Source organism: Pseudophryne corroboree, chromosome 5 (genome assembly GCF_028390025.1).
Source record: "Pseudophryne corroboree isolate aPseCor3 chromosome 5, aPseCor3.hap2, whole genome shotgun sequence".
Classification (NCBI taxonomy): domain Eukaryota; kingdom Metazoa; phylum Chordata; class Amphibia; order Anura; family Myobatrachidae; genus Pseudophryne; species Pseudophryne corroboree.
The window spans coordinates 674,767,176-674,789,112 of NC_086448.1; the positions used below are offsets into that span (position 1 = coordinate 674,767,176).

The 21,937-nt window shown below is 49.3% G+C and overlaps 1 protein-coding gene across 2 annotated transcripts in view; it reads right to left on the reverse strand.

Moving 5' to 3' along the window:
- The window catches only part of LOC134928241 (epidermal retinol dehydrogenase 2-like), a 150,735-nt gene extending 139,306 nt beyond the window's left edge, over positions 1-11,429 (reverse strand). Inside the window, exon 1 of one of the 2 annotated variants that reach the window (XM_063923751.1) lies at positions 11,192-11,429. In XM_063923751.1, coding sequence (XP_063779821.1) covers positions 11,192-11,332 — 141 coding nt within the window. In that variant the 5' untranslated portion in view covers positions 11,333-11,429. Of the gene's footprint in view, positions 1-10,719; positions 11,088-11,191 lie in introns of those variants that run through there. The other variant, XM_063923752.1, reaches the window with a different exon arrangement.
- Positions 11,430-21,937: the final 10,508 nt, after the last annotated feature.

Here is a 21,937-nt window from a genome sequence, read left to right on the forward strand (position 1 = left end):
GTGTGGTGTGCATGAGGAGCAATGGCGCACAGCTGCAGTGCTGGGCGCTACCTTGGAGAAGACAGAAGTCTTCAGCCGCCGATTTTCCGGACCACCTTCTTGTTTCTGGCTCTGTAAGGGGGACGGCGGCGCGGCACCGGGAACGGACGACGAGGTCGGGTCCTGTGTTCGATCCCTCTGGAGCTAATGGTGTCCAGTAGCCTAAGAAGCCCAAGCTACCACCAGTTAGGTAGGTTCGCTTCTTCTCCCCTTAGTCCCTCGCTGCAGTGAGCCTGTTGCCAGCAGGTCTCACTGTAAAATAAAAAACCTAAACTATACTTTCTTCTAGGAGCTCAGGAGAGCCCCTAGTGTGCATCCAGCTCAGCCGGGCACAGAAATCTAACTGAGGCTTGGAGGAGGGTCATAGGGGGAGGAGCCAGTGCACACCAGATAGTCCTAAATCTTTCTTTAGATGTGCCCAGTCTCCTGCGGAGCAGTCTATTCCCCATGGTCCTTACGGAGTTCCCAGCATCCACTAGGACGTCAGAGAAAATGGATTTCAATGTAGTTTCCATCTTTCGGTCTGCCGGATCTTTTAGTGAAGCCGTGCCAGATGCAGGGAGAATTACCTTCTTTGTCAACCTGGACAGTGCACTGTCTAACACAGGGGGTGACTCCCATTTTTCCTGTCCCCCACCGGGAAAGGATAAGCTATCTGAATTCTCTTGGGAATACGAAATTTATTTTCGGATTCACCCACATCCCTTCAAAGAGAGTGTATTAAGCTCGTGGGAAGGAGTGAAAGTGACCTTAGATTTCTTTTCTTTATTGAAATAAGCCTTCTTCTGAGGTTCAGGAGTGGCTTCCGTGACTTCCAGAACTTCCCTTATAGCCACAATCATATATTGTATATTTTTTTCCAATTTATGATCTTTTTCTCTGGAGTCACTATCGTCGACACAAGAATCAGTGTCCGTGTCGGCATCAGTATTCACAATATTCGCAAATGGTCTCTTATGTGACCCAGAGGGGTCGCCTGCGGATGGAAGAACAGAGCCCTAAAAAATCATATCCTCCACAGATTTTCTCCAGCACTCAGCATGAGATTCAGACTTATCTAATCTCTTATTGATATGATACATACTATCAAGTATTTCTTTCACCCATGCAGGCTCTTGGTATGCCGGCAGCGCCACCACATTACACTTCTGAGTCCCTAAAATGTTTTCCTCCGGGGAGGAACTCCCTGCCTCAGACATGTCTTACACACGTGTACAACACACATTCACAGACACACTGGGACTTATAGGGGACAGACTCACAGTAAAATCTGTCAGAGGGACACAGTTTAGGAGCAGTCAGTTCACAACCCCAGCGCCAGTATCTAATGCCTGTGAACACAGAATGCCCACCGACATGCAGCGCTTTTTACACAGTAAAAATAAGATTTTACTTACCGATAAATCTATTTCTCGTAGTCCGTAGTGGATGCTGGGACTCCGTAAGGACCATGGGGAATAGCGGCTCCGCAGGAGACAGGGCACAAGAATAAAAGCTTTAGGATCAGGTGGTGTGCACTGGCTCCTCCCCCTATGACCCTCCTCCAAGCCTCAGTTAGGATACTGTGCCCGGACGAGCGTACATAATAAGGAAGGATATTGAATCCCGGGTAAGACTCATACCAGCCACACCAATCACACCGTACAACTCGTGATCTGAACCCAGTTAACAGTATGATAAAACAAAAAGGAGCCTCTGAAAAGATGGCTCACAACAATAATAACCCGAATTTTTGTAACAATAACTATATACAAGTATTGCAGACAATCCGCACTTGGGATGGGCGCCCAGCATCCACTACGGACTACGAGAAATAGATTTATCGGTAAGTAAAATCTTATTTTCTCTGACGTCCTAGTGGATGCTGGGACTCCGTAAGGACCATGGGGATTATACCAAAGCTCCCAAACGGGCGGGAGAGTGCGGATGACTCTGCAGCACCGAATGAGAGAACTCCAGGTCCTCCTCAGCCAGGGTATCAAATTTGTAGAATTTAGCAAACGTGTTTGCCCCTGACCAAGTAGCTGCTCGGCAAAGTTGTAAAGCCGAGACCCCTCGGGCAGCCGCCCAAGATGAGCCCACTTTCCGTGTGGAATTGGCTTTTACAGATTTTGGCTGTGGCAGGCCTGCCACAGAATGTGCAAGCTGAATTGTACTACAAATCCAACGAGCAATAGTCTGCTTAGAAGCAGGAGCACCCAGCTTGTTGGGTGCATACAGGATAAACAGCGAGTCAGATTTTCTGACTCCAGCCGTCCTGGAAACATATATTTTCAGGGCCCTGACAACGTCAAGCAACTTGGAGTCCTCCAAGTCCCTAGTAGCCGCAGGTACCACAATAGGTTGGTTCATGTGAAATGCAGAAACCACCTTAGGTAGAAATTGAGGACGAGTCCTCAATTCTGCCCTGTCAGAATGAAAAATTAAGTAAGGGCTTTTATATGATAAAGCCGCCAATTCTGACACACGCCTGGCTGAAGCCAGGGCTAACAGCATCGTCACCTTCCATGTGAGATATTTGAAGTCCACAGTGGTGAGTGGTTCAAACCAATGTGACTTTAGGAAACTCAACACAACATTGAGATCCCAAGGTGCCACTGGAGGCACAAAAGGAGGCTGTATATGCAGTACCCCTTTTACAAATGTCTGAACTTCAGGCACTGAAGCCAGTTCTTTCTGGAAGAAAATCGACAGGGCCGAAATTTGAACCTTAATGGACCCTAATTTTAGGCCCATAGATAGTCCTGTTTGCAGGAAATGGAGGAAACGACCCAGTTGAAATTCCTCTGTAGGGGCCCTCTTGGCCTCACACCACGCAACATATTTTCGCCAAATGCGGTGATAATGTTTTGCGGTTACGTCCTTCCTGGCCTTGACCAGGGTAGGGATGACTTCATCTGGAATGCCTTTTTCCCTCAGGATCCGGCGTTCAACCGCCATGCCGTCAAACGCAGCCGCGGTAAGTCTTGGAACAGACAAGGCCCCTGCTGGAGCAGGTCCTTTCTCAGAGGTAGAGGCCACGGTTCGTCCGTGAGCATCTCTTGAAGTTCCGGGTACCAAGTCCTTCTTGGCCAATCCGGAACCACGAGTATAGTTCTTACTCCTCTCCTTCTTATGATTTGGTATGAGAGGCAGAGGAGGGAACACATACACTGACTGGTACACCCACGGCGTTACCAGAGCGTCCACCGCTATTGCCTGAGGGTCCCTTGACCTGGCGCAATATCTGTCTAGTTTTTTGTTTAGACGGGACGCCATCATGTCCACCTTTGGTTCTTCCCAACGGTTTACTATCAGGTGGAAGACTTCTGGGTGAAGTCCCCACTCTCCCGGGTGGAGGTCGTGTCTGCTGAGGAAGTCTGCTTCCCAGTTGTCCACTCCCGGAATGAACACTGCTGACAGTGCTATCACATGATTTTCCGCCCAGCGAAGAATCCTTGCAGCTTCTGCCATTGCCCTCCTGCTTCTCGTGCCGCCCTGTCTGTTTACGTGGGCGACTGACGTGATGTTGTCCGATTGGATCAATACCGCCTGACCCTGAAGCAGGGGTTTCGCTTGACTTAGGGCATTGTAAATGGCCCTTAGTTCCAGAATGTTTATATGAAGAGATGTTTCCATGCTTGACCACAAGCCCTGGAAATTTCTTCCCTGTGTGACTGCTCCCCAGCCTCTCAGGCTTGCATCCGTGGTCACCAGGATCCAATCCTGAATGCCAAATCTGCTGCCCTCTAGTAGATGAGCACTCTGTAGCCACCACAGAAGAGACACCCTTGTCCTTGGCGACAGGGTTATCCGCTGATGCATCTGAAGATGCGATCCGGACCATTTGTCCAGTAGATCCCACTGAAAAGTTCTTGCATGGAATCTTCCGAATGGAATCGCTTCGTAAGAAGCCACCATTTTTCCCAGGACCCTCGTGCACTGATACCTGGCCTGGTTTTAGGAGGTTCCTGACTAGCTCGGATAACTCCCTGGCCTTCTCCTCCGGGAGAAACACCTTCTTCTGGACTGTGTCCAGAATCATTCCTAGGAACAGTAGACGTGTCGTTGGAATCAGCTGCGATTTTGGAATATTTAGGATCCACCCGTGCTGACGTAACACTACCTGAGATAGTGCTACTCCGACTTCTAACTGTTCCCTGGACCTTGCCCTTATCAGGAGATCGTCCAAGTAAGGGATAATTAAGATGCCTTTTCTTCGAAGAAGAATCATCATTTCGGCCATTACCTTGGTAAAGACCCGAGGTGCCGTGGACAACCCAAACGGCAGCGTCTGAAACTGATAATGACAGTTTTGTACTACAAACCTGAGGTACCCTTGGTGAGAAGGGTAGATTGAGACGTGGAGATAAGCATCTTTGATGTCCAGAGACACCATATAGTCCCCTTCTTCCAGGTTTGCTATCACCGCTCTGAGTGATTCCATCTTGAATTTGAACCTTTTTATGTAAGTGTTCAAGGATTTCAGATTTAAAATTGGTCTCACCGAGCCGTCCGGCTTCGGTACCACAAACAGCGTGGAATAATACCCCTTTCCCTGTTGCAGGAGGGGTACCTTGATTATCACCTGCTGGGAATACAGCTTGTGAGTGGCTTCAAAAACTGCCTCCCTGTCGGAGGGAGACTTTGGTAGAGCAGACTTCAGGAACCGGCGAGGGGGAAACGCCTCGAATTCCAGTTTGTACCCCTGCGATACTACCTGTAGAATCCAGGGGTCCACTTGCGAGTGAGCCCACTGCGCGTTGAAATTCTTGAGACGGGCCCCCACCATGTCTGAGTCTGCTTGTAAAGCCCCAGCGTCATGCTGAAGACTTGGCAGAAGCAGGGGAGGGCTTCTGCTCCTGGGAAGCGGCTGCATGGTGCAGTCTTTTTCCTCTTCCTCTGCCCCGGGGCAGAAAGGAGTGGCCTTTAGCTCGCTTGTACTTATGGGAACGAAAGGACTGAGTTTGAAAAGACGGTGTCTTTTTCTGCTGATGTGAAGTGACCTGGGGTAAAAAGGTGGACTTTCCAGCCGTTGCCGTGGCCACCAGGTCCGATAGACCAGCCCCAAATAACTCCTCCCCTTTATACGGCAATACTTCCATATGTCGTTTGGAATCCGCATCGCCTGACCACTGTCGCGTCCATAACGCTCTTCTGGCAGAAATGGACATAGCACTTACTCTTGATGCCAGGGTGCAAATATCCCTCTGTGCATCACGCATATATAGTAATGCATCCTTCAAATGCTCTATAGTTAACAATATATTGTCCCTATCCAGGGTATCAATATTTTCAGTCAGGGAATCCGACCACGCGACTCCAGCACTGCACATCCAGGCTGAAGCGATTGCTGGTCGCAGTATAACACCAGTATGTGTGTATATACTTTTTAGGATATTTTCCAGCCTTCTATCAGCTGGTTCTTTGAGGGTGGCCGTATCAGGAGACGGTAACGCTACTTGTTTAGATAAACGTGTGAGCGCCTTATCTACCCTAGGGGGTGTTTCCCAACGCGTCCTAACCTCTGACGGGAAAGGATATAGTGCCAATAATTTTTTAGAAATTAGCAGTTTTTTGTCGGGGGAAACCCACGCTTTATCACACACCTCATTTAATTCATCTGACTCAGGAAAAACTATTGGTAGTTTTTTCACACCCCACATAATACCCTTCTTTGTGGTACTTGTAGTGTCAGAAATGTTCAATGCCTCCTTCATTGCCGTGATCATGTAACGTGTGGCCCTACTGGACATTACGTTTGTCTCCTCACCGTCGACACTAGACTCAGTATCTGTGTCTGGGTCTGTGTCGACCCACTGAGGTAACGGGCGTTTTAGGGCCCCTGACGGTGTCTGAGACGCCTGGACAGGCACTAATTGATTTGCCGGCTGTCTCATGTCGTCAACCGTTTTTTGCAAAGTGCTGACATTATCACTTAATTCTTTAAATACGATCATCCAGTCAGGTGTCGACTCCCTAGGGGGTGACATCACTAACCCAGGAAATTGCTCCGCCTCCCCATCATTTTCCTCCTCATACATGTCGACACACACGTACCGACACACAGCACACACACCGGGAATGCTCTGATAGAGGACAGGACCCCACTAGCCCTTTGGAGAGACAGAGGGAGAGTCTGCCAGCACACACCAAGCGCTATATATATATATATACAGGGATAACCTTATATAAGTGTTATTCCCTTATAGCTGCTGTTTATATTATTTTTAGCTGCCAATAGTGCCCTCCCTTCTCTTTTTTACCCTGATTATGTAGCAAGTCTGCAGGGGAGAGTCAGGGAGCCGTCCTTCCAGCGGAGCTGTGAGGGAAAATGGCGCTTGTGTGCTGAGGAGATAGGCTCCGCCCCTTCACGACGTCCTTATCTCCCGCTCTTTTCTGTAAAAATGGCAGGGGTTAAAATACATCCATATAGCCCAGGAGCTATATGTGATGTATTCTTTTGCCAACCTAAGGTATTATCTGTTTATATTGCGTCTCAGGGCGCTCCCCCCCCAGCGCCCTGCACCCTCAGTGACTGGAGTGTGAAGTGTGCTGAGAGCAATGGCGCACAGCTGCGGTGCTGTGCGCTACCTTAGTCTGAAGACAGGACCGTCTTCTGCCGCCGATTTCACCGGACCTCTTCGCTCTTCTGGCTCTGTAAGGGGGCCGGCGGCGCGGCTCCGGGACCCATCCAGGCTGAACCTGTGATCGTCCCTCTGGAGCTAATGTCCAGTAGCCTAAGAAGCCCAATCCACTCTGCACGCAGGTGAGTTCGCTTCTTCTCCCCTTAGTCCCACGATGCAGTGAGCCTGTTGCCAGCAGGACTCACTGAAAATAAAAAACCTAAAATACACTTTTATTCTAAGCAGCTCAGGAAAGCCACCTAGCCTGCACCCTTCTCGTTCGGGCACAAAAATCTAACTGAGGCTTGGAGGAGGGTCATAGGGGGAGGAGCCAGTGCACACCACCTGATCCTAAAGCTTTTATTCTTGTGCCCTGTCTCCTGCGGAGCCGCTATTCCCCATGGTCCTTACGGAGTCCCAGCATCCACTAGGACGTCAGAGAAACACACTTTTAAAGCACCAAATTCGCTTGTGCCCACCCCTGTTTTGCACCCTGATACTTGTAGTCAGAAGTGAAGGAGGACCAGCGATGTCTCTGCAACCTGAGGAGAGAGAACATGGCACTGAGCAGTGTGCTGCCTGCCTGAGGAAGAAGCTTTTCATAATATTTATTCTGGCGGGGGTAGGGCTGTGCCTGGGCATCTTATGCCCCCTTTTTGACAGTTTATAGAGGTGTTTTTCCTGCCCAGGGCGCCCCCCCCCCCCCACCCTGCGCCCTGCACCCTGCAGTGCCTGTGTGTGTGGGCAGCAATGGCGCGCTGGGCTCCCGCCAGCCGCGCTGTACCTCAGCCATCATTTTTCTTGATAGAAGATCTGTCTTCTTCTACTCACCTATCTTCTGGCTCTGTGAGGGGGGTGACGGCGTGCTGTGGGAGTGAGCATCTAGGCACGGCTAGCGTTCAGTTCCCTTCAGGAGCTAATGGTGTCCTGTCAGCCAGAAGCAGAGCCATGAAACTCTTCAGGAAGTTGGTACCTACTTCTGCCCCCTCAGTCCCACGAAGCAGGGAGCCTGTTGCCAGCAGTTCTCCCTGAAAATAAAAAACCTAACATAAGTCTCTTCAGAGAAACTCAGTGCATCCAGTTTGCCTGGTCACATTTCTAAAACTGAGGTCTGGAGGAGGGGCATAGAGGGAGGAGCCAGTTCACACCCATTGAAAAGTCTTAAGAGTGCCCATGGCTCCTGCAGAACTGTCTATACCCCATGGTCATAAAGTGGACCCCAGCATCCTCTAGGACGTATGAAAAACTGTTAATAAATAAATAACATTGGGTTGTCAGTACACATATGCAGAGACCGTACAAGAAAGTAATTTTCTCTGCAGTAAATGCATTAATGTGTGCAGCTGATTGATACAAGTGTTAAATTGCTCTGGATCTTAGCGCATTTGTCACTGATCAACTGATAACACATCTATCTCCAAGATACCCTAAAGAAAACTGGGGGCGATGAGCTCGCTGATTCCAAATAATGACATTAAAACTCAGTTTTTTCCAGCTATTATTTACAGGAGTTAACACATATACCAGCATCCCTTGGGTACTGTTACTTATCACCTAGGTTATTGTTACTTAACACCTATTGGGCTTGGTGGTGTTAAAATCTCATAGCAATATCCTAGGCCAGGAACCGGCAACTGGCGGACCGCGGTCCATCTCCTGACCGCAAAGGACAGAACAGCGGACCGGTTTACTAATCAAAGATAGACTCTAATTATAAATACTGGCAGGATACTGGCAGGGGAAGGAAGATGGCAGTCACACTGTAATGACGCAGAGAGGCAAGAGCGTCCATCTTCCTTCCCCTGCAGAGCGTGCTGACGCGGCGTCCCACGTGAGCGGGCTGACGCTGCGTCACAGGACTGATGGAGGCTGAGGCGCTGAGTGGATCCCACGCACCGCACCACAGCGTGGAGGAGCCCCAACTGGACCCAGCCCCCGCACCCAGGGGACTCACCCTCTCAAGAGGAAACCAAGCTACCAGGTGGCGGAGCCGGGAGGCACTTTTTAGTGCGTCTACGGATTGCGGCCTGCCCGTCCCCACGTACGCGGGCTTTGTACATAAGGGTGAGCAGTCATATTTTGAAACATATTTCGTGTCTGTATTGCACAAGAAAAGATACTGCGCTCCACTGTAGGGGTTTGGGACGCAATTAATTCTTACACCCTGGGAGTAAAGAAGTCATCGTATACATAAGATTACAAAATGTTATATCTGCCACATCTGCAGTGCACATGGGCCTTCATTCAGAGTTGTTCGCTCACTAGCTGCTTTTAGCAGCATTGCACACGCTAAGCTGCCGCCTACTGGGAGTGAATCTTAGCTTTGCAGAATTGCGAACGAAAGATTCGCATAATTGCGAATAGAAATTTCTTTGCAGTTTCTGAGTAGCTCGGGACTTACTCTGCCACTGCGATCAGTTCAGTCAGTTTCGTTCCTGGTTTGACGTCACAAACACACCCAGCGTTCAGCCAGACACTCCCCCATTTCTCCAGCCACTCCCGCGTTTTTCCCAGAAACGGCAGCGTTTTTCCGCACACACCCATAAAACGTCCAGTTTCCGCCCAGAAACACCCACTTCCTGTCAATCACACTCCGATCACCAGAACGATGAAAAATCCTTGTTATGCCGTGAGTAAAATACCTAACTTTTGTGTAAAATTACTAAGCGCATGCGCTCTGCGAACCTTGCGCATGCGCAGTAAGCGACTAATCGCAATATAGCGAAACTCGGCAACGAGCGAACAACTCGGAATGAGGGCCATGGTTTTGCACAACTGCTAACAATTTTGCTGCTACGATCAACTCTGAATTACCCCCATGGTTTTGTCCATTAAAGAAGGAGTTTGCTTTTGCTAACCAACCTGAATCACTGCCTAAGAGTAACATAAAGACTCGTAATGTCTAGTAAAGTTTTATTTAAGGCTTAGAATTCCTTTTTAAGGAATGTCGTATATTGCTTGTTTCAGCAGCAAAATAAAAGCTTGTTATTATTTACATTCCAGATATTTGATTTTGTGGTTTTTTGGACCTCGATCAAAATAATTAGATAACATCTGGACTCCATTAAAAATTACTTGCCTACCCCTGTCCTAGGCAAACAACAAGGGAGCTCAACATGCAGAGGTGATACAGTATTTCACCAAACAAGCTACTAGTAATGTACCACAGCTAAACAAACACAGGTGACACGCCGAGGAAGACGGTGCGGACTGCGGAAAACCATTAATACCTCATCTGAGGTAAGAGACAGTACTGTGCCTATTGCTGCTACTTTCTGATTTCATCACAATGCGAGTGCCAATAAATCACTTCCCTATTCATTTCTACATAACTGCTCTTACTGTATTAACACATGTTGCAATGACAAAAAATGCATTATGTAAGGGGATGCTGGCAACAGACTTCCCATCCCCATATACTGTATGCAACCTTTGTCCTTTTCTGATTGTTTTATTTTAAGTGATGTTTAACCCCTTAACTGGTATGGTATGGTATGGTATGGTATGGTATGGTATGGTATGGTCAGACCACATGCAACAGCACCACCCCACTGTGTCCCTCAGTTTTTGACGAGGAGATCCATTCTGCAGATGCGCATTATATATTTAAATATTTTAAAAAATACTTTTTCAACTACCGGTATATGAAATAAAAAATAAACTATATGAACTGTTTTGAAGGGAAAATCGTCAGTTAAGTGGTTAAACAAGTAAATGTGGCAAGACTGGCCTGCAGTAACACAGCCTGCTCCAGTGACATGTACATGGGTTCCTGAGCACACTCCCTGTTCTGGCAGCAAGGAGAACAAGTTACTAAAAGCAAATACTACAGGCAACTACTAACTTGGTGCAGTCACTTCAAAAGAGCAGCATTGGAAATGACATACTCACCACATACTGTATATATTGTATATAGTATAACGTCTGTCATTATTTGCACATATATCAACATCTATTCAGTTATGCAATGTTATTTTCATAACAAGTACAGTAAATATATCCTGCAATATTACTAACTGCTTGCAGCAACCAAGGGATGAAATGACATAGGATATATTGCACTGTGCAGACTCACCACTCAGGCAGAGACAGGACACAGACAGACCCAGTATGAAAGCACTAGTAAGTCGTGACACAAGAGTTGTGCAATCTCATATATAAAGGAACCATAACCCTCACACTGCGCCTGCGCAGGAAGGAAGGCGCACTTCCCTGTTCAGGCAGCCGGGTAGATGCTAGATTCAAGGGACCTTTTACGTCAGGGAGAGGAGCCAACCCAGGCAGCCGGCGACCCTTCCTCCATTGCGTGTGTGAGTGACCAGCAAGGGGCGTCGTCAGGAATATACACAGTAGTAGGGGGAGCGCCTAGGGAGGAACTAAACATGAATTACGCCTATAATAGCGGAGCAGAAGCTACTAGTAGTAGCAACCGGAGAAGAAACAGATGGGATTATAACACTTATAGGAAGGGAACTACACACTACTAGGCTAGGGCAATCTTCCCTGTAGCTATATATTTCCAGGCGGCAGGTGGCGCTGTGACTCACCGACACTACAGCGTTATCCAGATTGGCTGGAGTCTGGACTACTACGTGTGAGAAGGATAGAGCCGGGCTGGTTGTGGCTGCGTGGTAGTACAGGGTGCTGCCGGGATCCCGGCGTCGGTAAAATGACCGGCGGTCAGCCATACTACACCCCTGCTGGTCACATACCACAGTCGGTATCAGCAGCTAATGGCCGCATGGCGCTGCTTCCCACTACATGCCTATCCAGTAGCACTCCTGTCAGTCCTTCCCCCGGCCTATAGTCACTCCCACAGTTTACCGGCTGCCAGACATACATGCACTGGGGCTTTTATCCCCGCAAGAATATTTAGGGTGTAGTATGGCTGACCGGTCAGCTTACCGACGCCGGGATCCCGGCAGCATACCGACGGCGGGATCCCGGCGGGGAGGGGCAAGTGCAGCAAGCCCCTTGCGGGCTCGCCACGCTGCGGGTTCGGTGGCGACCTGCGGTCGCCACGGGTTCTATTCCCACTCTATGGGTGTCGTGGACACCCACGAGTGGAAATAGTCCCTGTTGGTCGGCATGCCGACCATCGGGAAAGTGAGCAGTCGGGCTCGTGGAGGAGGTCATGTGACTGTCGGTCAGCTGACCGGCGGTCACATGAATACCAGCAGACCAAGCATGACATGAAAATGTCCAGTACTGTACAAAAACAGATCCCTGATCTCAGCATCAGAGTCTGTCAGAGATTACATGAAGAGCCTGAAGGAATTATTCAAGTCTACAGAAGATCTGCGGTTAATTCTTCAAGATGTTTGGAACAATGGGGAAGATGTTTTAAGCCTGGAGAAGTGATAAAGTAGTGATAAGTGGAAGGTGATAACGCACCAGCCAGTCATTACGTGTTTGAAAAATGACAGGCGGTGACTGGCTGGTACATTATCACCTTCCACTTATCACTGCTTTATCACTTCTCAAGGCTTAATACATCTGCCCTAATCTCGCTGCTGAGGTCCTTCAAAAACTGTGCAAGTGTACCTAGAAGAATTGATGCCGTTTTGAAGGCAAAGGGTGGTCACAATAAATATTGATCTGATTTAGATTTATCTTCAGTTCATTCTGTTTGCGAGTTGTTAATTGATAAAAATAAACTTTCTCTAACGTCCTAGTGGATGCTGGGGACTCCGTAAGGACCATGGAGAATAGACGGGCTCCGCAGGAGGCAGGGCACTTTAAGAAAGAATTTGGATACTGGTGTGCTCTGGCTCCTCCCTCTATGTCCCTCCTCCAGACCTCAGTTTGAATCTGTGCCCGGACGAGCTGGGTGCTGCTAATACCCCTTTCACACCGCAGCTTGTACCCGGTAATTTGCCGTTTTTACTGGCTTCCTAAACGGTTCGAGCTGCGATGTGAAAGGGTCACCTTCAATTTACCGTTTGCAAAATACCGGTATTTTGAAACGGTAAAAAAGCAGGGTCCTACCCGTTTCAGACCCGTTTAATTGTGCAGTGTGAAAGGGTCTGAAACGGTATTTGCAAGCCCCAGAAGGTGATAGGCTGTCTCCATGTGTGATCTCACCAGGCAGAAGCAGGAAATAAACATTTAAAATGACAACCACTGTTTTGTATGGGTGAAACGGGTTCAGTGTGAAAGGTACCAAAACGGTAATGAAATGGTAATATACTGGTTACAGCATGCGATGTGAAGGGGGTTTAACTGCTCAGACCCGTTTTAAGAACTGTTTAAAGAACCGTTTCAAAAGCAGGTTTTGCGATGTGAAAGCAGCATTTTAGTGAGCTCTCCAGAGCTTGCTATAAGAAAGTATTTTGTTAGGTTTTTTTATTTTTAGAGAGATCTGCTGGCAACAGACTCTGCATCGTGGGACTGAGGGGAGAGAAGCAGCCCTACTCACTGAAAATAGGTCCTGCTTCTTAGGCTACTGGACACCATTAGCTCCAGAGGGATCGTACACAGGATCTCACCCTTTGTCGTCCGATCCCGGAGCCACGCCGCCGTCCCCCTCGCAGAGCCGGAAGACAGAAGCCGGTGACAGAAGCAAGAAGACTCCAAAATCGGCGGCAGAAGACTCCAGTCTTCAAACTGAGGTAGCGCACAGCACTGCAGCTGTGCGCCATTGCTCCCACATTAAACCCACATACTCCAGTCACTGTAGGGCGCAAGGGGGGGGCGCGGCGCCCTGGGCAGCAATTAGGACCTCTTGGCAGAAGTTGGGCATATATACAGTTGGGCACTGTATATATGCATGAGCCCCCGCCATAATTTTACACAGAAACGCGGGACAGAAGCCCGCCGCTGAGGGGGCGGGGCTTCTTCCTCCGCACTCACCAGCGCCATTTTCTCTCCACAGCTCCGCTGAGAGGAAGCTCCCCAGGCTCTCCCCTGCAGATTCACGGTAGAACAGTATATACAGCAGCTACTGGGTTAACACTAAGCTACTGTGTGATTCCTGGGACATATAGCGCTGGGGTGTGTGCTGGCATATTCTCTCTCTGTCTCTCCAAAGGGCCTTGTGGGGGAACTGTCTTCAAAAGAGCATCCCCTGTGTGTGTGTGGTGTGTCGGTACGCTTGTGTCGACATGTTTGACGAGGAAGGCTATGTGGAAGCAGAGCGGGAGCAAATGAATGAGGTGTCTCCGCCGACGGTGCCGACACCTGATTGGATGGATACGTGGAAGGTTTTAAATGATAATGTTAATTCCTTGCATAAAAGGTTGGATGAAGCTGAAACCTTAGGACAGTCGGGGTCTCAGCCCATGCCTGATCCTATGTCGCAGAGGCCGTCAGGGTCTCAGAAGTGCCCACTATCCCAAATTGTTGACACAGATACCGACACGGATTCTGACTCCAGTATCGACTATGATGATGCAAAGTTACAGCCTAAATTGGCTAAAGCTATACGTTATATGATTATAGCAATGAAGGAGGTGTTGCACATCACAGAGGAAACCCCAGTCCCTGACAAGAGGGTTCATATGTATGGGGAAAAAAGGCAGGTGGTGACCTTTCCCCCTTCACATGAGCTAAATGAGTTATGTGAAAAGGGTTGGGAATCTCCAGATAAAAAACTGCAGATTTCCAAAAGGATGCTTATGGCGTATCCTTTCCCGCCAACGGACAGGTTACGCTGGGAATCCTCCCCTAGGGTGGACAAAGCTCACACGCTTATCCAAGAGGGTAGCCCTGCCGTCACAGGATACGGCCACCCTTAAAGATGCTGCGGATAGAAAGCAAGAGGGTACCCTGAAGTCCATTTATATACATTCAGGTACCTTACTAAGGCCGGCAATTGCGTCGGCCTGGGTGTGTAGTGCTGTAGCAGCATGGACGGATACCTTATCTGAGGAACTTGATATCTTGGACAAGGATACTATATTAATGACCCTGGGGCATATAAAAGACGCTGTCCTATATATGAGAGATGCTCAAAGAGACATTAGCCTTCTGGGCTCTAGAATAAATGCAATGTCGGTTTCTGCCAGAAGGGTCCTGTGGACTCGGCAATGGACAGGCGATGCCGACTCAAAAAGGCACATGGAGGTTTTACCTTACAAGGGTGAGGAGTTGTTTGGGGAGGGTCTCTCGGACCTGGTCTCCACAGCTACTGCTGGAAAGTCAAATTTTTTGCCATATGTTCCCTCACAACCTAAGAAAGCACCGTATTACCAAATGCAGTCCTTTCGATCACAAAAAGGCAAGAAAGTCCGAGGTGCGTCCTTTCTTGCCAGAGGCAGGGGCAGAGGAAAGATGCTGCACAACACAGCTAGTTCCCAGGAACAGAAGTCCTACCCGGCTTCCACTAAATCCACCGCATGACGCTGGGGCTCCACAGGCGGAGCTAGGCCCGGTGGGGGCGCATCTCCAAAATTTCAGCCACAAGTGGGTTCACTCCCAGGTGGATCCTTGGGCACTAGAGATTGTGTCTCAGGGATACAAGCTGGAATTCGAAGAGATGCCCCCTCACCGATACCTCAAATTGGCCCTGCCAGCTTCCCCCTTAGAGAGGGAAATAGTGTTAGCTGCAATTCACAAATTGTATCTTCAGCAGGTGGTGGTCAAGGTTCCCCTCCTTCAACAAGGAAAGGGTTATTTCTCTAACGTCCTAAGTGGATGCTGGGGACTCCGTCAGGACCATGGGGAATAGCGGCTCCGCAGGAGACAGGGCACAAAAATAAAGCTTTAGGATCAGGTGGTGTGTACTGGCTCCTCCCCCTATGACCCTCCTCCAAGCCTCAGTTAGGTTTTTGTGCCCGTCCGAGCAGGGTGCAATCTAGGTGGCTCTCTTAAAGAGCTGCTTAGAAAAAGTTTTTTAGGTTTTTTATTTTCAGTGAGTCCTGCTGGCAACAGGCTCACTGCATCGAGGGACTTAGGGGAGAGAATTTCAACTCACCTGCGTGCAGGATGGATTGGATTCTTAGGCTACTGGACACCATTAGCTCCAGAGGGAGTCGGAACACAGGTCTCACCCTGGGGTTCGTCCCGGAGCCGCGCCGCCGACCCCCCTTACAGATGCTGAAGATTGAAGGTCCGGAAACAGGCGGCAGAAGGCTCTTCAGTCTTCATGAAGGTAGCGCACAGCACTGCAGCTGTGCGCCATTGTTGTCACACACTTCACACCAAGCGGTCACGGAGGGTGCAGGGCGCTGCTGGGGGCGCCCTGGGCAGCAATATTTTATTACCTTAAGGCAAAAGAATACATCACATATAGCCATTAAGGCTATATGTATGTATTTAACCCATGCCAGTTATCTAAATCCACGGGAGGAAAGCCCGCCGAAATAGGGGGCGGGGCTTATTCTCCTCAGCACACAGCGCCATTTTCCTGCTCAGCTCCGCTGTGAGGAAGGCTCCCAGGACTCTCCCCTGCACTGCACTACAGAAACAGGGTAAAACAGAGAGGGGGGGCATTTTTTGGCGATATACTGGATATATTTAAGCTGCTATAAGGAACAACACTTATATAAGGTTGTTCCCATATATATTATAGCGCTTGGGTGTGTGCTGGCAAACTCTCCCTCTGTCTCCCCAAAGGGCTAGTGGGGTCCTGTCTTCGATAAGAGCATTCCCTGTGTGTCTGCTGTGTGTCGGTACGTGTGTGTCGACATGTATGAGGACGATGTTGGCGTGGAGGCAGAGCAATTGCCGATAATGGTGATGTCACCCCCCAGGGAGTCGACACCGGAATGGATGGCTTTGTTTATGGAATTACGTGATAATGTCAGCACATTACAAAAATCAGTTGACGACATGAGACGGCCGGCAAACCAGTTAGTACCTGCCCAGGCGTCTCAGACACCGTCAGGGGCTGTAAAGCGCCCTTTACCTCAGTCGGTCGACACAGACACTGAATCTAGTGTCGACGGTGATGAAACAAACGTATTTTCAAGTAGGGCCACACGTTATATGATCACGGCAATGAAGGAGGCTTTGCATATCTCTGATGCTGCAAGTACCACAAAAAGGGGTATTATGTGGGGGGTGAAAAAACTACCTGTAGTTTTTCCTGAATCAGAGGAATTAAATGATGTATGTGATGAAGCGTGGTTTAACCCAGATAGAAAAATGCTAATTTCAAAAAAGTTATTAGCATTATACCCTTTCCTGCCAGAGGTTAGGGCGCGCTGGGAAACACCCCCTAGGGTGGATAAGGCGCTCACACGCTTATCAAAACAAGTGGCGTTACCGTCTCCGGATACGGCCGCCCTCAAGGATCCAGCAGATAGGAGACTGGAAACTACCCTAAAAAGTATATACACACATACTGGTGTTATACTGCGACCGGCCATCGCCTCAGCCTGGATGTGCAGTGCTGGGGTCGTCTGGTTGGATTCCCTGACTGAAAATATTGATACCCTGGATAGGGACAGTATTTTATTGACTATAGAGCAATTAAAGGATGCTTTCCTTTATATGCGAGATGCGCAGAGAGATATTTGCACTCTGGCATCGAGAGTAAATGCGATGTCCATATCTGCCAGAAGGAGTTTATGGACGCGACAGTGGTCAGGTGATGCGGATTCCAAACGACATATGGAAGTATTGCCGTATAAAGGGGAGGAATTATTTGGCGTCGGTCTATCGGATCTGGTGGCCACGGCAACTGCCGGAAAATCCACCTTTTTACCTCAGACCCCCTCCCAACAGAAAAAGACACCGTCTTTTCAGCCGCAGTCCTTTCGGTCCTATAAGAACAAGCGGACAAAAGGACAGTCATATCTGCCTAGGGGCAGAGGAAGGGGTAAGAGAGGGCAGCAAGCAGCCCCTGCCCAGGAACAGAAGCCTTCCCAGGGTTCTGCAAAGCCCTCCGCATGACGCTGGGGCCTTACAAGCGGACTCAGGAACGGTGGGGGGTCGACTCAAGAATTTCAGCGCACAGTGGGCTTGCTCACAGGTGGACCCCTGGATTCTGCAGGTAGTATCTCAGGGTTACAGGTTGGAATTCGAGAAGTCTCCCCCTCGCCGGTTCCTAAAGTCTGCTTTGCCAACGTCTCCCTCAGACAGGGCGACGGTATTGGAAGCCATTCACAAGCTGTTTGCTCAGCAGGTGATAGTCAAGGTACCCCTCCTACAACAGGGAAAGGGGTATTATTCCACGCTATTTGTGGTACCGAAGCCGGACGGCTCGGTAAGACCTATTCTAAATCTGAAATCTTTGAACCTGTACATACAAAAATTCAAGTTCAAGATGGAGTCACTCAGAGCAGTGATAGCGAATCTGGAAGAAGGGGACTTTATGGTGTCCCTGGACATAAAGGATGCTTACCTGCATGTCCCAATTTGCCCTTCACATCAAGGGTACCTCAGGTTCGTGGTGCAAAACTGTCATTATCAGTTTCAGACGCTGCCGTTTGGATTGTCCACGGCACCTCAGGTCTTTACCAAGGTAATGGCCGAAATGATGATTCTTCTGCGAAGAAGAGGCGTATTAATGATCCCTTACTTGGACGATCTCCTGATAAGGGCAAGGTCCAGAGAACAGCTGGAGGACGGAGTAGCACTAACCCAAGTAGTGCTGCAACAACACGGGTGGATTCTGAATTTTCCAAAATCTCAGTTGACCCCGACAACACGTCTGCTGTTCCTGGGAATGATTCTGGACACGGTTCAGAAAAAGGTGTTTCTTCCGGAGGAGAAAGCCAGGGAGTTATGCGAACTTGTCAGGAACCTCCTAAAACCAGGGACAGTGTCTGTACATCAATGCACAAGAGTCCTGGGAAAGATGGTGGCTTCTTACGAAGCGATTCCATTCGGCAGATTCCACGCACGAACTTTTCAGTGGGATCTGCTGGACAAATGGTCCGGATCGCATCTGCAGATGCATCAGCGGATAACCTTATCGCCACGGACAAGGGTGTCTCTTCTGTGGTGGTTGCAGAGTGCTCATCTGTTAGAGGGCCGCAGATTCGGCATACAGGACTGGGTCCTGGTGACCACGGATGCCAGTCTGAGAGGCTGGGGAGGGGTCACACAAGGAAGAAACTTCCAGGGAGTATGGTCAAGCCTGGAGATGTCTCTTCACATAAATATACTGGAGCTAAGAGCGATTTACAATGCTCTAAGTCTGGCAAAACCCCTGCTTCAGGGTCAGCCGGTGTTGATCCAGTCGGACAACATCACGGCAGTCGCCCACGTAAACAGACAGGGCGGCACAAGAAGCAGGACAGCAATGGCAGAAGCTGCAAGGATTCTTCGCTGGGCGGAAGATCATGTGATAGCACTGTCAGCAGTATTCATTCCGGGAGTGGACAACTGGGAAGCAGACTTCCTCAGCAGACACGATCTACACCCGGGAGAGTGGGGACTTCATCCAGAAGTCTTCCACATGATTGTGAACCGTTGGGAAAAACCAATGGTGGATATGATGGCGTCCCGCCTCAACAAAAAACTGGACAGGTATTGCGCCAGGTCAAGAGATCCTCAGGCAATAGCTGTGGACGCTCTGGTAACACCGTGGGTGTTCCAGTCAGTGTATGTGTTCCCTCCTCTGCCTCTCATACCAAAAGTACTGAGAATTATACGGCAGAAGGGAGTAAGAACGATACTAGTGGCTCCGGATTGGCCAAGAAGAACTTGGTACCCGGAACTTCAAGAGATGCTCACGGAGGATCCGTGGCCTCTACCTCTAAGACGGGACCTGCTTCAGCAGGGACCGTGTCTATTCCAAGACTTACCGCGGCTGCGTTTGACGGCATGGCGGTTGAACGCCGAATTCTAAAGGAAAAAGGCATTCCGGAAGAGGTCATTCCTACACTGGTAAAAGCCAGGAAGGAGGTGACTGCACAACATTATCACCGCATTTGGAGAAAATATGTTGCGTGGTGTGAGGCCAGGAAGGCCCCCACGGAGGAATTTCAACTGGGTCGATTCCTACATTTCCTGCAAACAGGATTGTCTATGGGCCTCAAATTGGGGTCCATTAAGGTTCAAATTTCGGCCCTGTCGATTTTCTTCCAGAAAGAATTGGCTTCAGTTCCTGAAGTCCAGACTTTTGTAAAAGGAGTACTACATATACAGCCCCCGGTTGTGCCCCCAGTGGCACCGTGGGATCTTAATGTAGTCTTGGATTTTCTCAAATCCCATTGGTTTGAGCCGCTCAAATCGGTGGAGCTGAAGTATCTCACATGGAAAGTAACCATGCTACTGGCCCTGGCTTCAGCCAGGAGAGTATCAGAATTGGCGGCTTTATCATATAAGAGCCCATATCTGATTTTCCATACGGACAGGGCAGAACTGCGGACGCGTCCTCATTTTCTGCCTAAGGTGGTGTCAGCGTTTCACCTGAACCAGCCTATTGTGGTGCCTGCGGCTACTAACGAGTTGGAGGATTCCAAGTTGTTGGACGTGGTCCGGGCATTGAAAATATATATTTCAAGAACGGCGGGAGTCAGAAAGTCTGACTCACTGCTTATATTGTATGCACCCAACAAGATGGGTGCTCCTGCTTCTAAGCAGACGATTGCTCGTTGGATTTGCAGCACAATTCAACTTGCACATTCTGTGGCAGGCTTGCCACAACCTAAATCTGTCAAGGCCCATTCCACAAGGAAGGTGGGCTCATCCTGGGCGGCTGCCCGGGGAGTCTCGGCATTACAACTCTGCCGAGCTGCTACTTGGTCAGGGGCAAATACGTTTGCAAAATTCTACAAATTTGATACCCTGGCTGAGGAGGACCTTGAGTTCTCTCATTCGGTGCTGCAGAGTCATCCGCACTCTCCCGCCCGTTTGGGAGCTTTGGTATAATCCCCATGGTCCTGACGGAGTCCCCAGCATCCACTTAGGACGTTAGAGAAAATAAGAATTTACTTACCGATAATTCTATTTCTCGTAGTCCGTAGTGGATGCTGGGCGCCCATCCCAAGTGCGGATTGTCTGCAATACTTGTACATAGTTATTGTTACAAAAAAATCGGGTTGTTATTTGTTGTGAGCCGTCTGTTCAGAGGCTCCTACGTTTGTCATACTGTTAACTGGGTTCAGATCACAAGTTATACGGTGTGATTGGTGTGGCTGGTATGAGTCTTACCCGGGGTTCAATATCCTTCCTTATTGTGTACGCTCGTCCGGGCACAGTATCCTAACTGAGGCTTGGAGGAGGGTCATAGGGGGAGGAGCCAGTACACACCACCTGATCCTAAAGCTTTATTTTTGTGCCCTGTCTCCTGCGGAGCCGCTATTCCCCATGGTCCTGACGGAGTCCCCAGCATCCACTACGGACTACGAGAAATAGAATTATCGGTAAGTAAATTCTTATTTATTCGACCATGTTTGTGGTAACGAAACCGGACGGTTCGGTCAGACCCATATTGAATTTAAAATCCCTGAACATATACCTGAAAAGGTTCAAGTTCAAGATGGAATCGCTCAGAGCGCTCATCGCAAGCCTGGAAGGGGGGGATTTTAGGGTGTCTCTGGACATAAAGGATGCATACCTTCATGTCCCCATTTATCCGCCTCATCAGGCGTACCTCAGATTTGTGGTACAGGATTGTCATTACCAATTCCAGACGTTGCCGTTTGGTCTCTCCACGGCACCGAGAATATTTACCAAGGTAATGGCGGAAATGATGGTGCTCCTGCGAAAGCAAGGGGTCACAATTATCCCATACTTGGAAGAGCTCCTCATAAAGGCGAGGTCCAGAGAGCAGTTGCTGATCAGTGTAGCACGCTCTCGGGAAGTGTTACAACAACACGGCTGGATTCTAAATATTCCAAAGTCGCAGTTGATTCCTTCGACTCGTCTGCCCTTCCTGGGCATGATTCTGGACACAGACCAGAAGAGGGTTTATCTCCCGATGGAGAAGGCTCAGGAGCTCATGGCGCTGGTCAGAGACTTATTAAAACCAAAACAGGTGTCGGTGCATCACTGCACGCGAGTCCTGGGAAAGATGGTGGCATCATACGAGGCCATTCCCTTCTGCAGGTTCCATGCGAGGACCTTTCAATGGGATCTGTTGGACAAGTGGTCCGGATCACATCTACAGATGCATCGGCTGATCACCCTATCCCCCAGGGCCAGGGTGTCTCTCCTGTGGTGGCTGCAGAGTGCTCACCTTCTCGAGGACCGCAGATTCGGCATTCAGGACTGGGTCCTGGTGACCACGGATCCAAGCCTCCGAGGGTGGGGGGCAGTCACACAGGGAAGAAATTTCCAAGGTCTGTGGTCAAGTCAGGAGACTTGCCTTCACATCAATATCCTGGAACTAAGGGCCATATACAACGCCCTAAGTCAAGCGGAGACCCTGCTTCGCGACCGATAGGGGCTGATTCAGT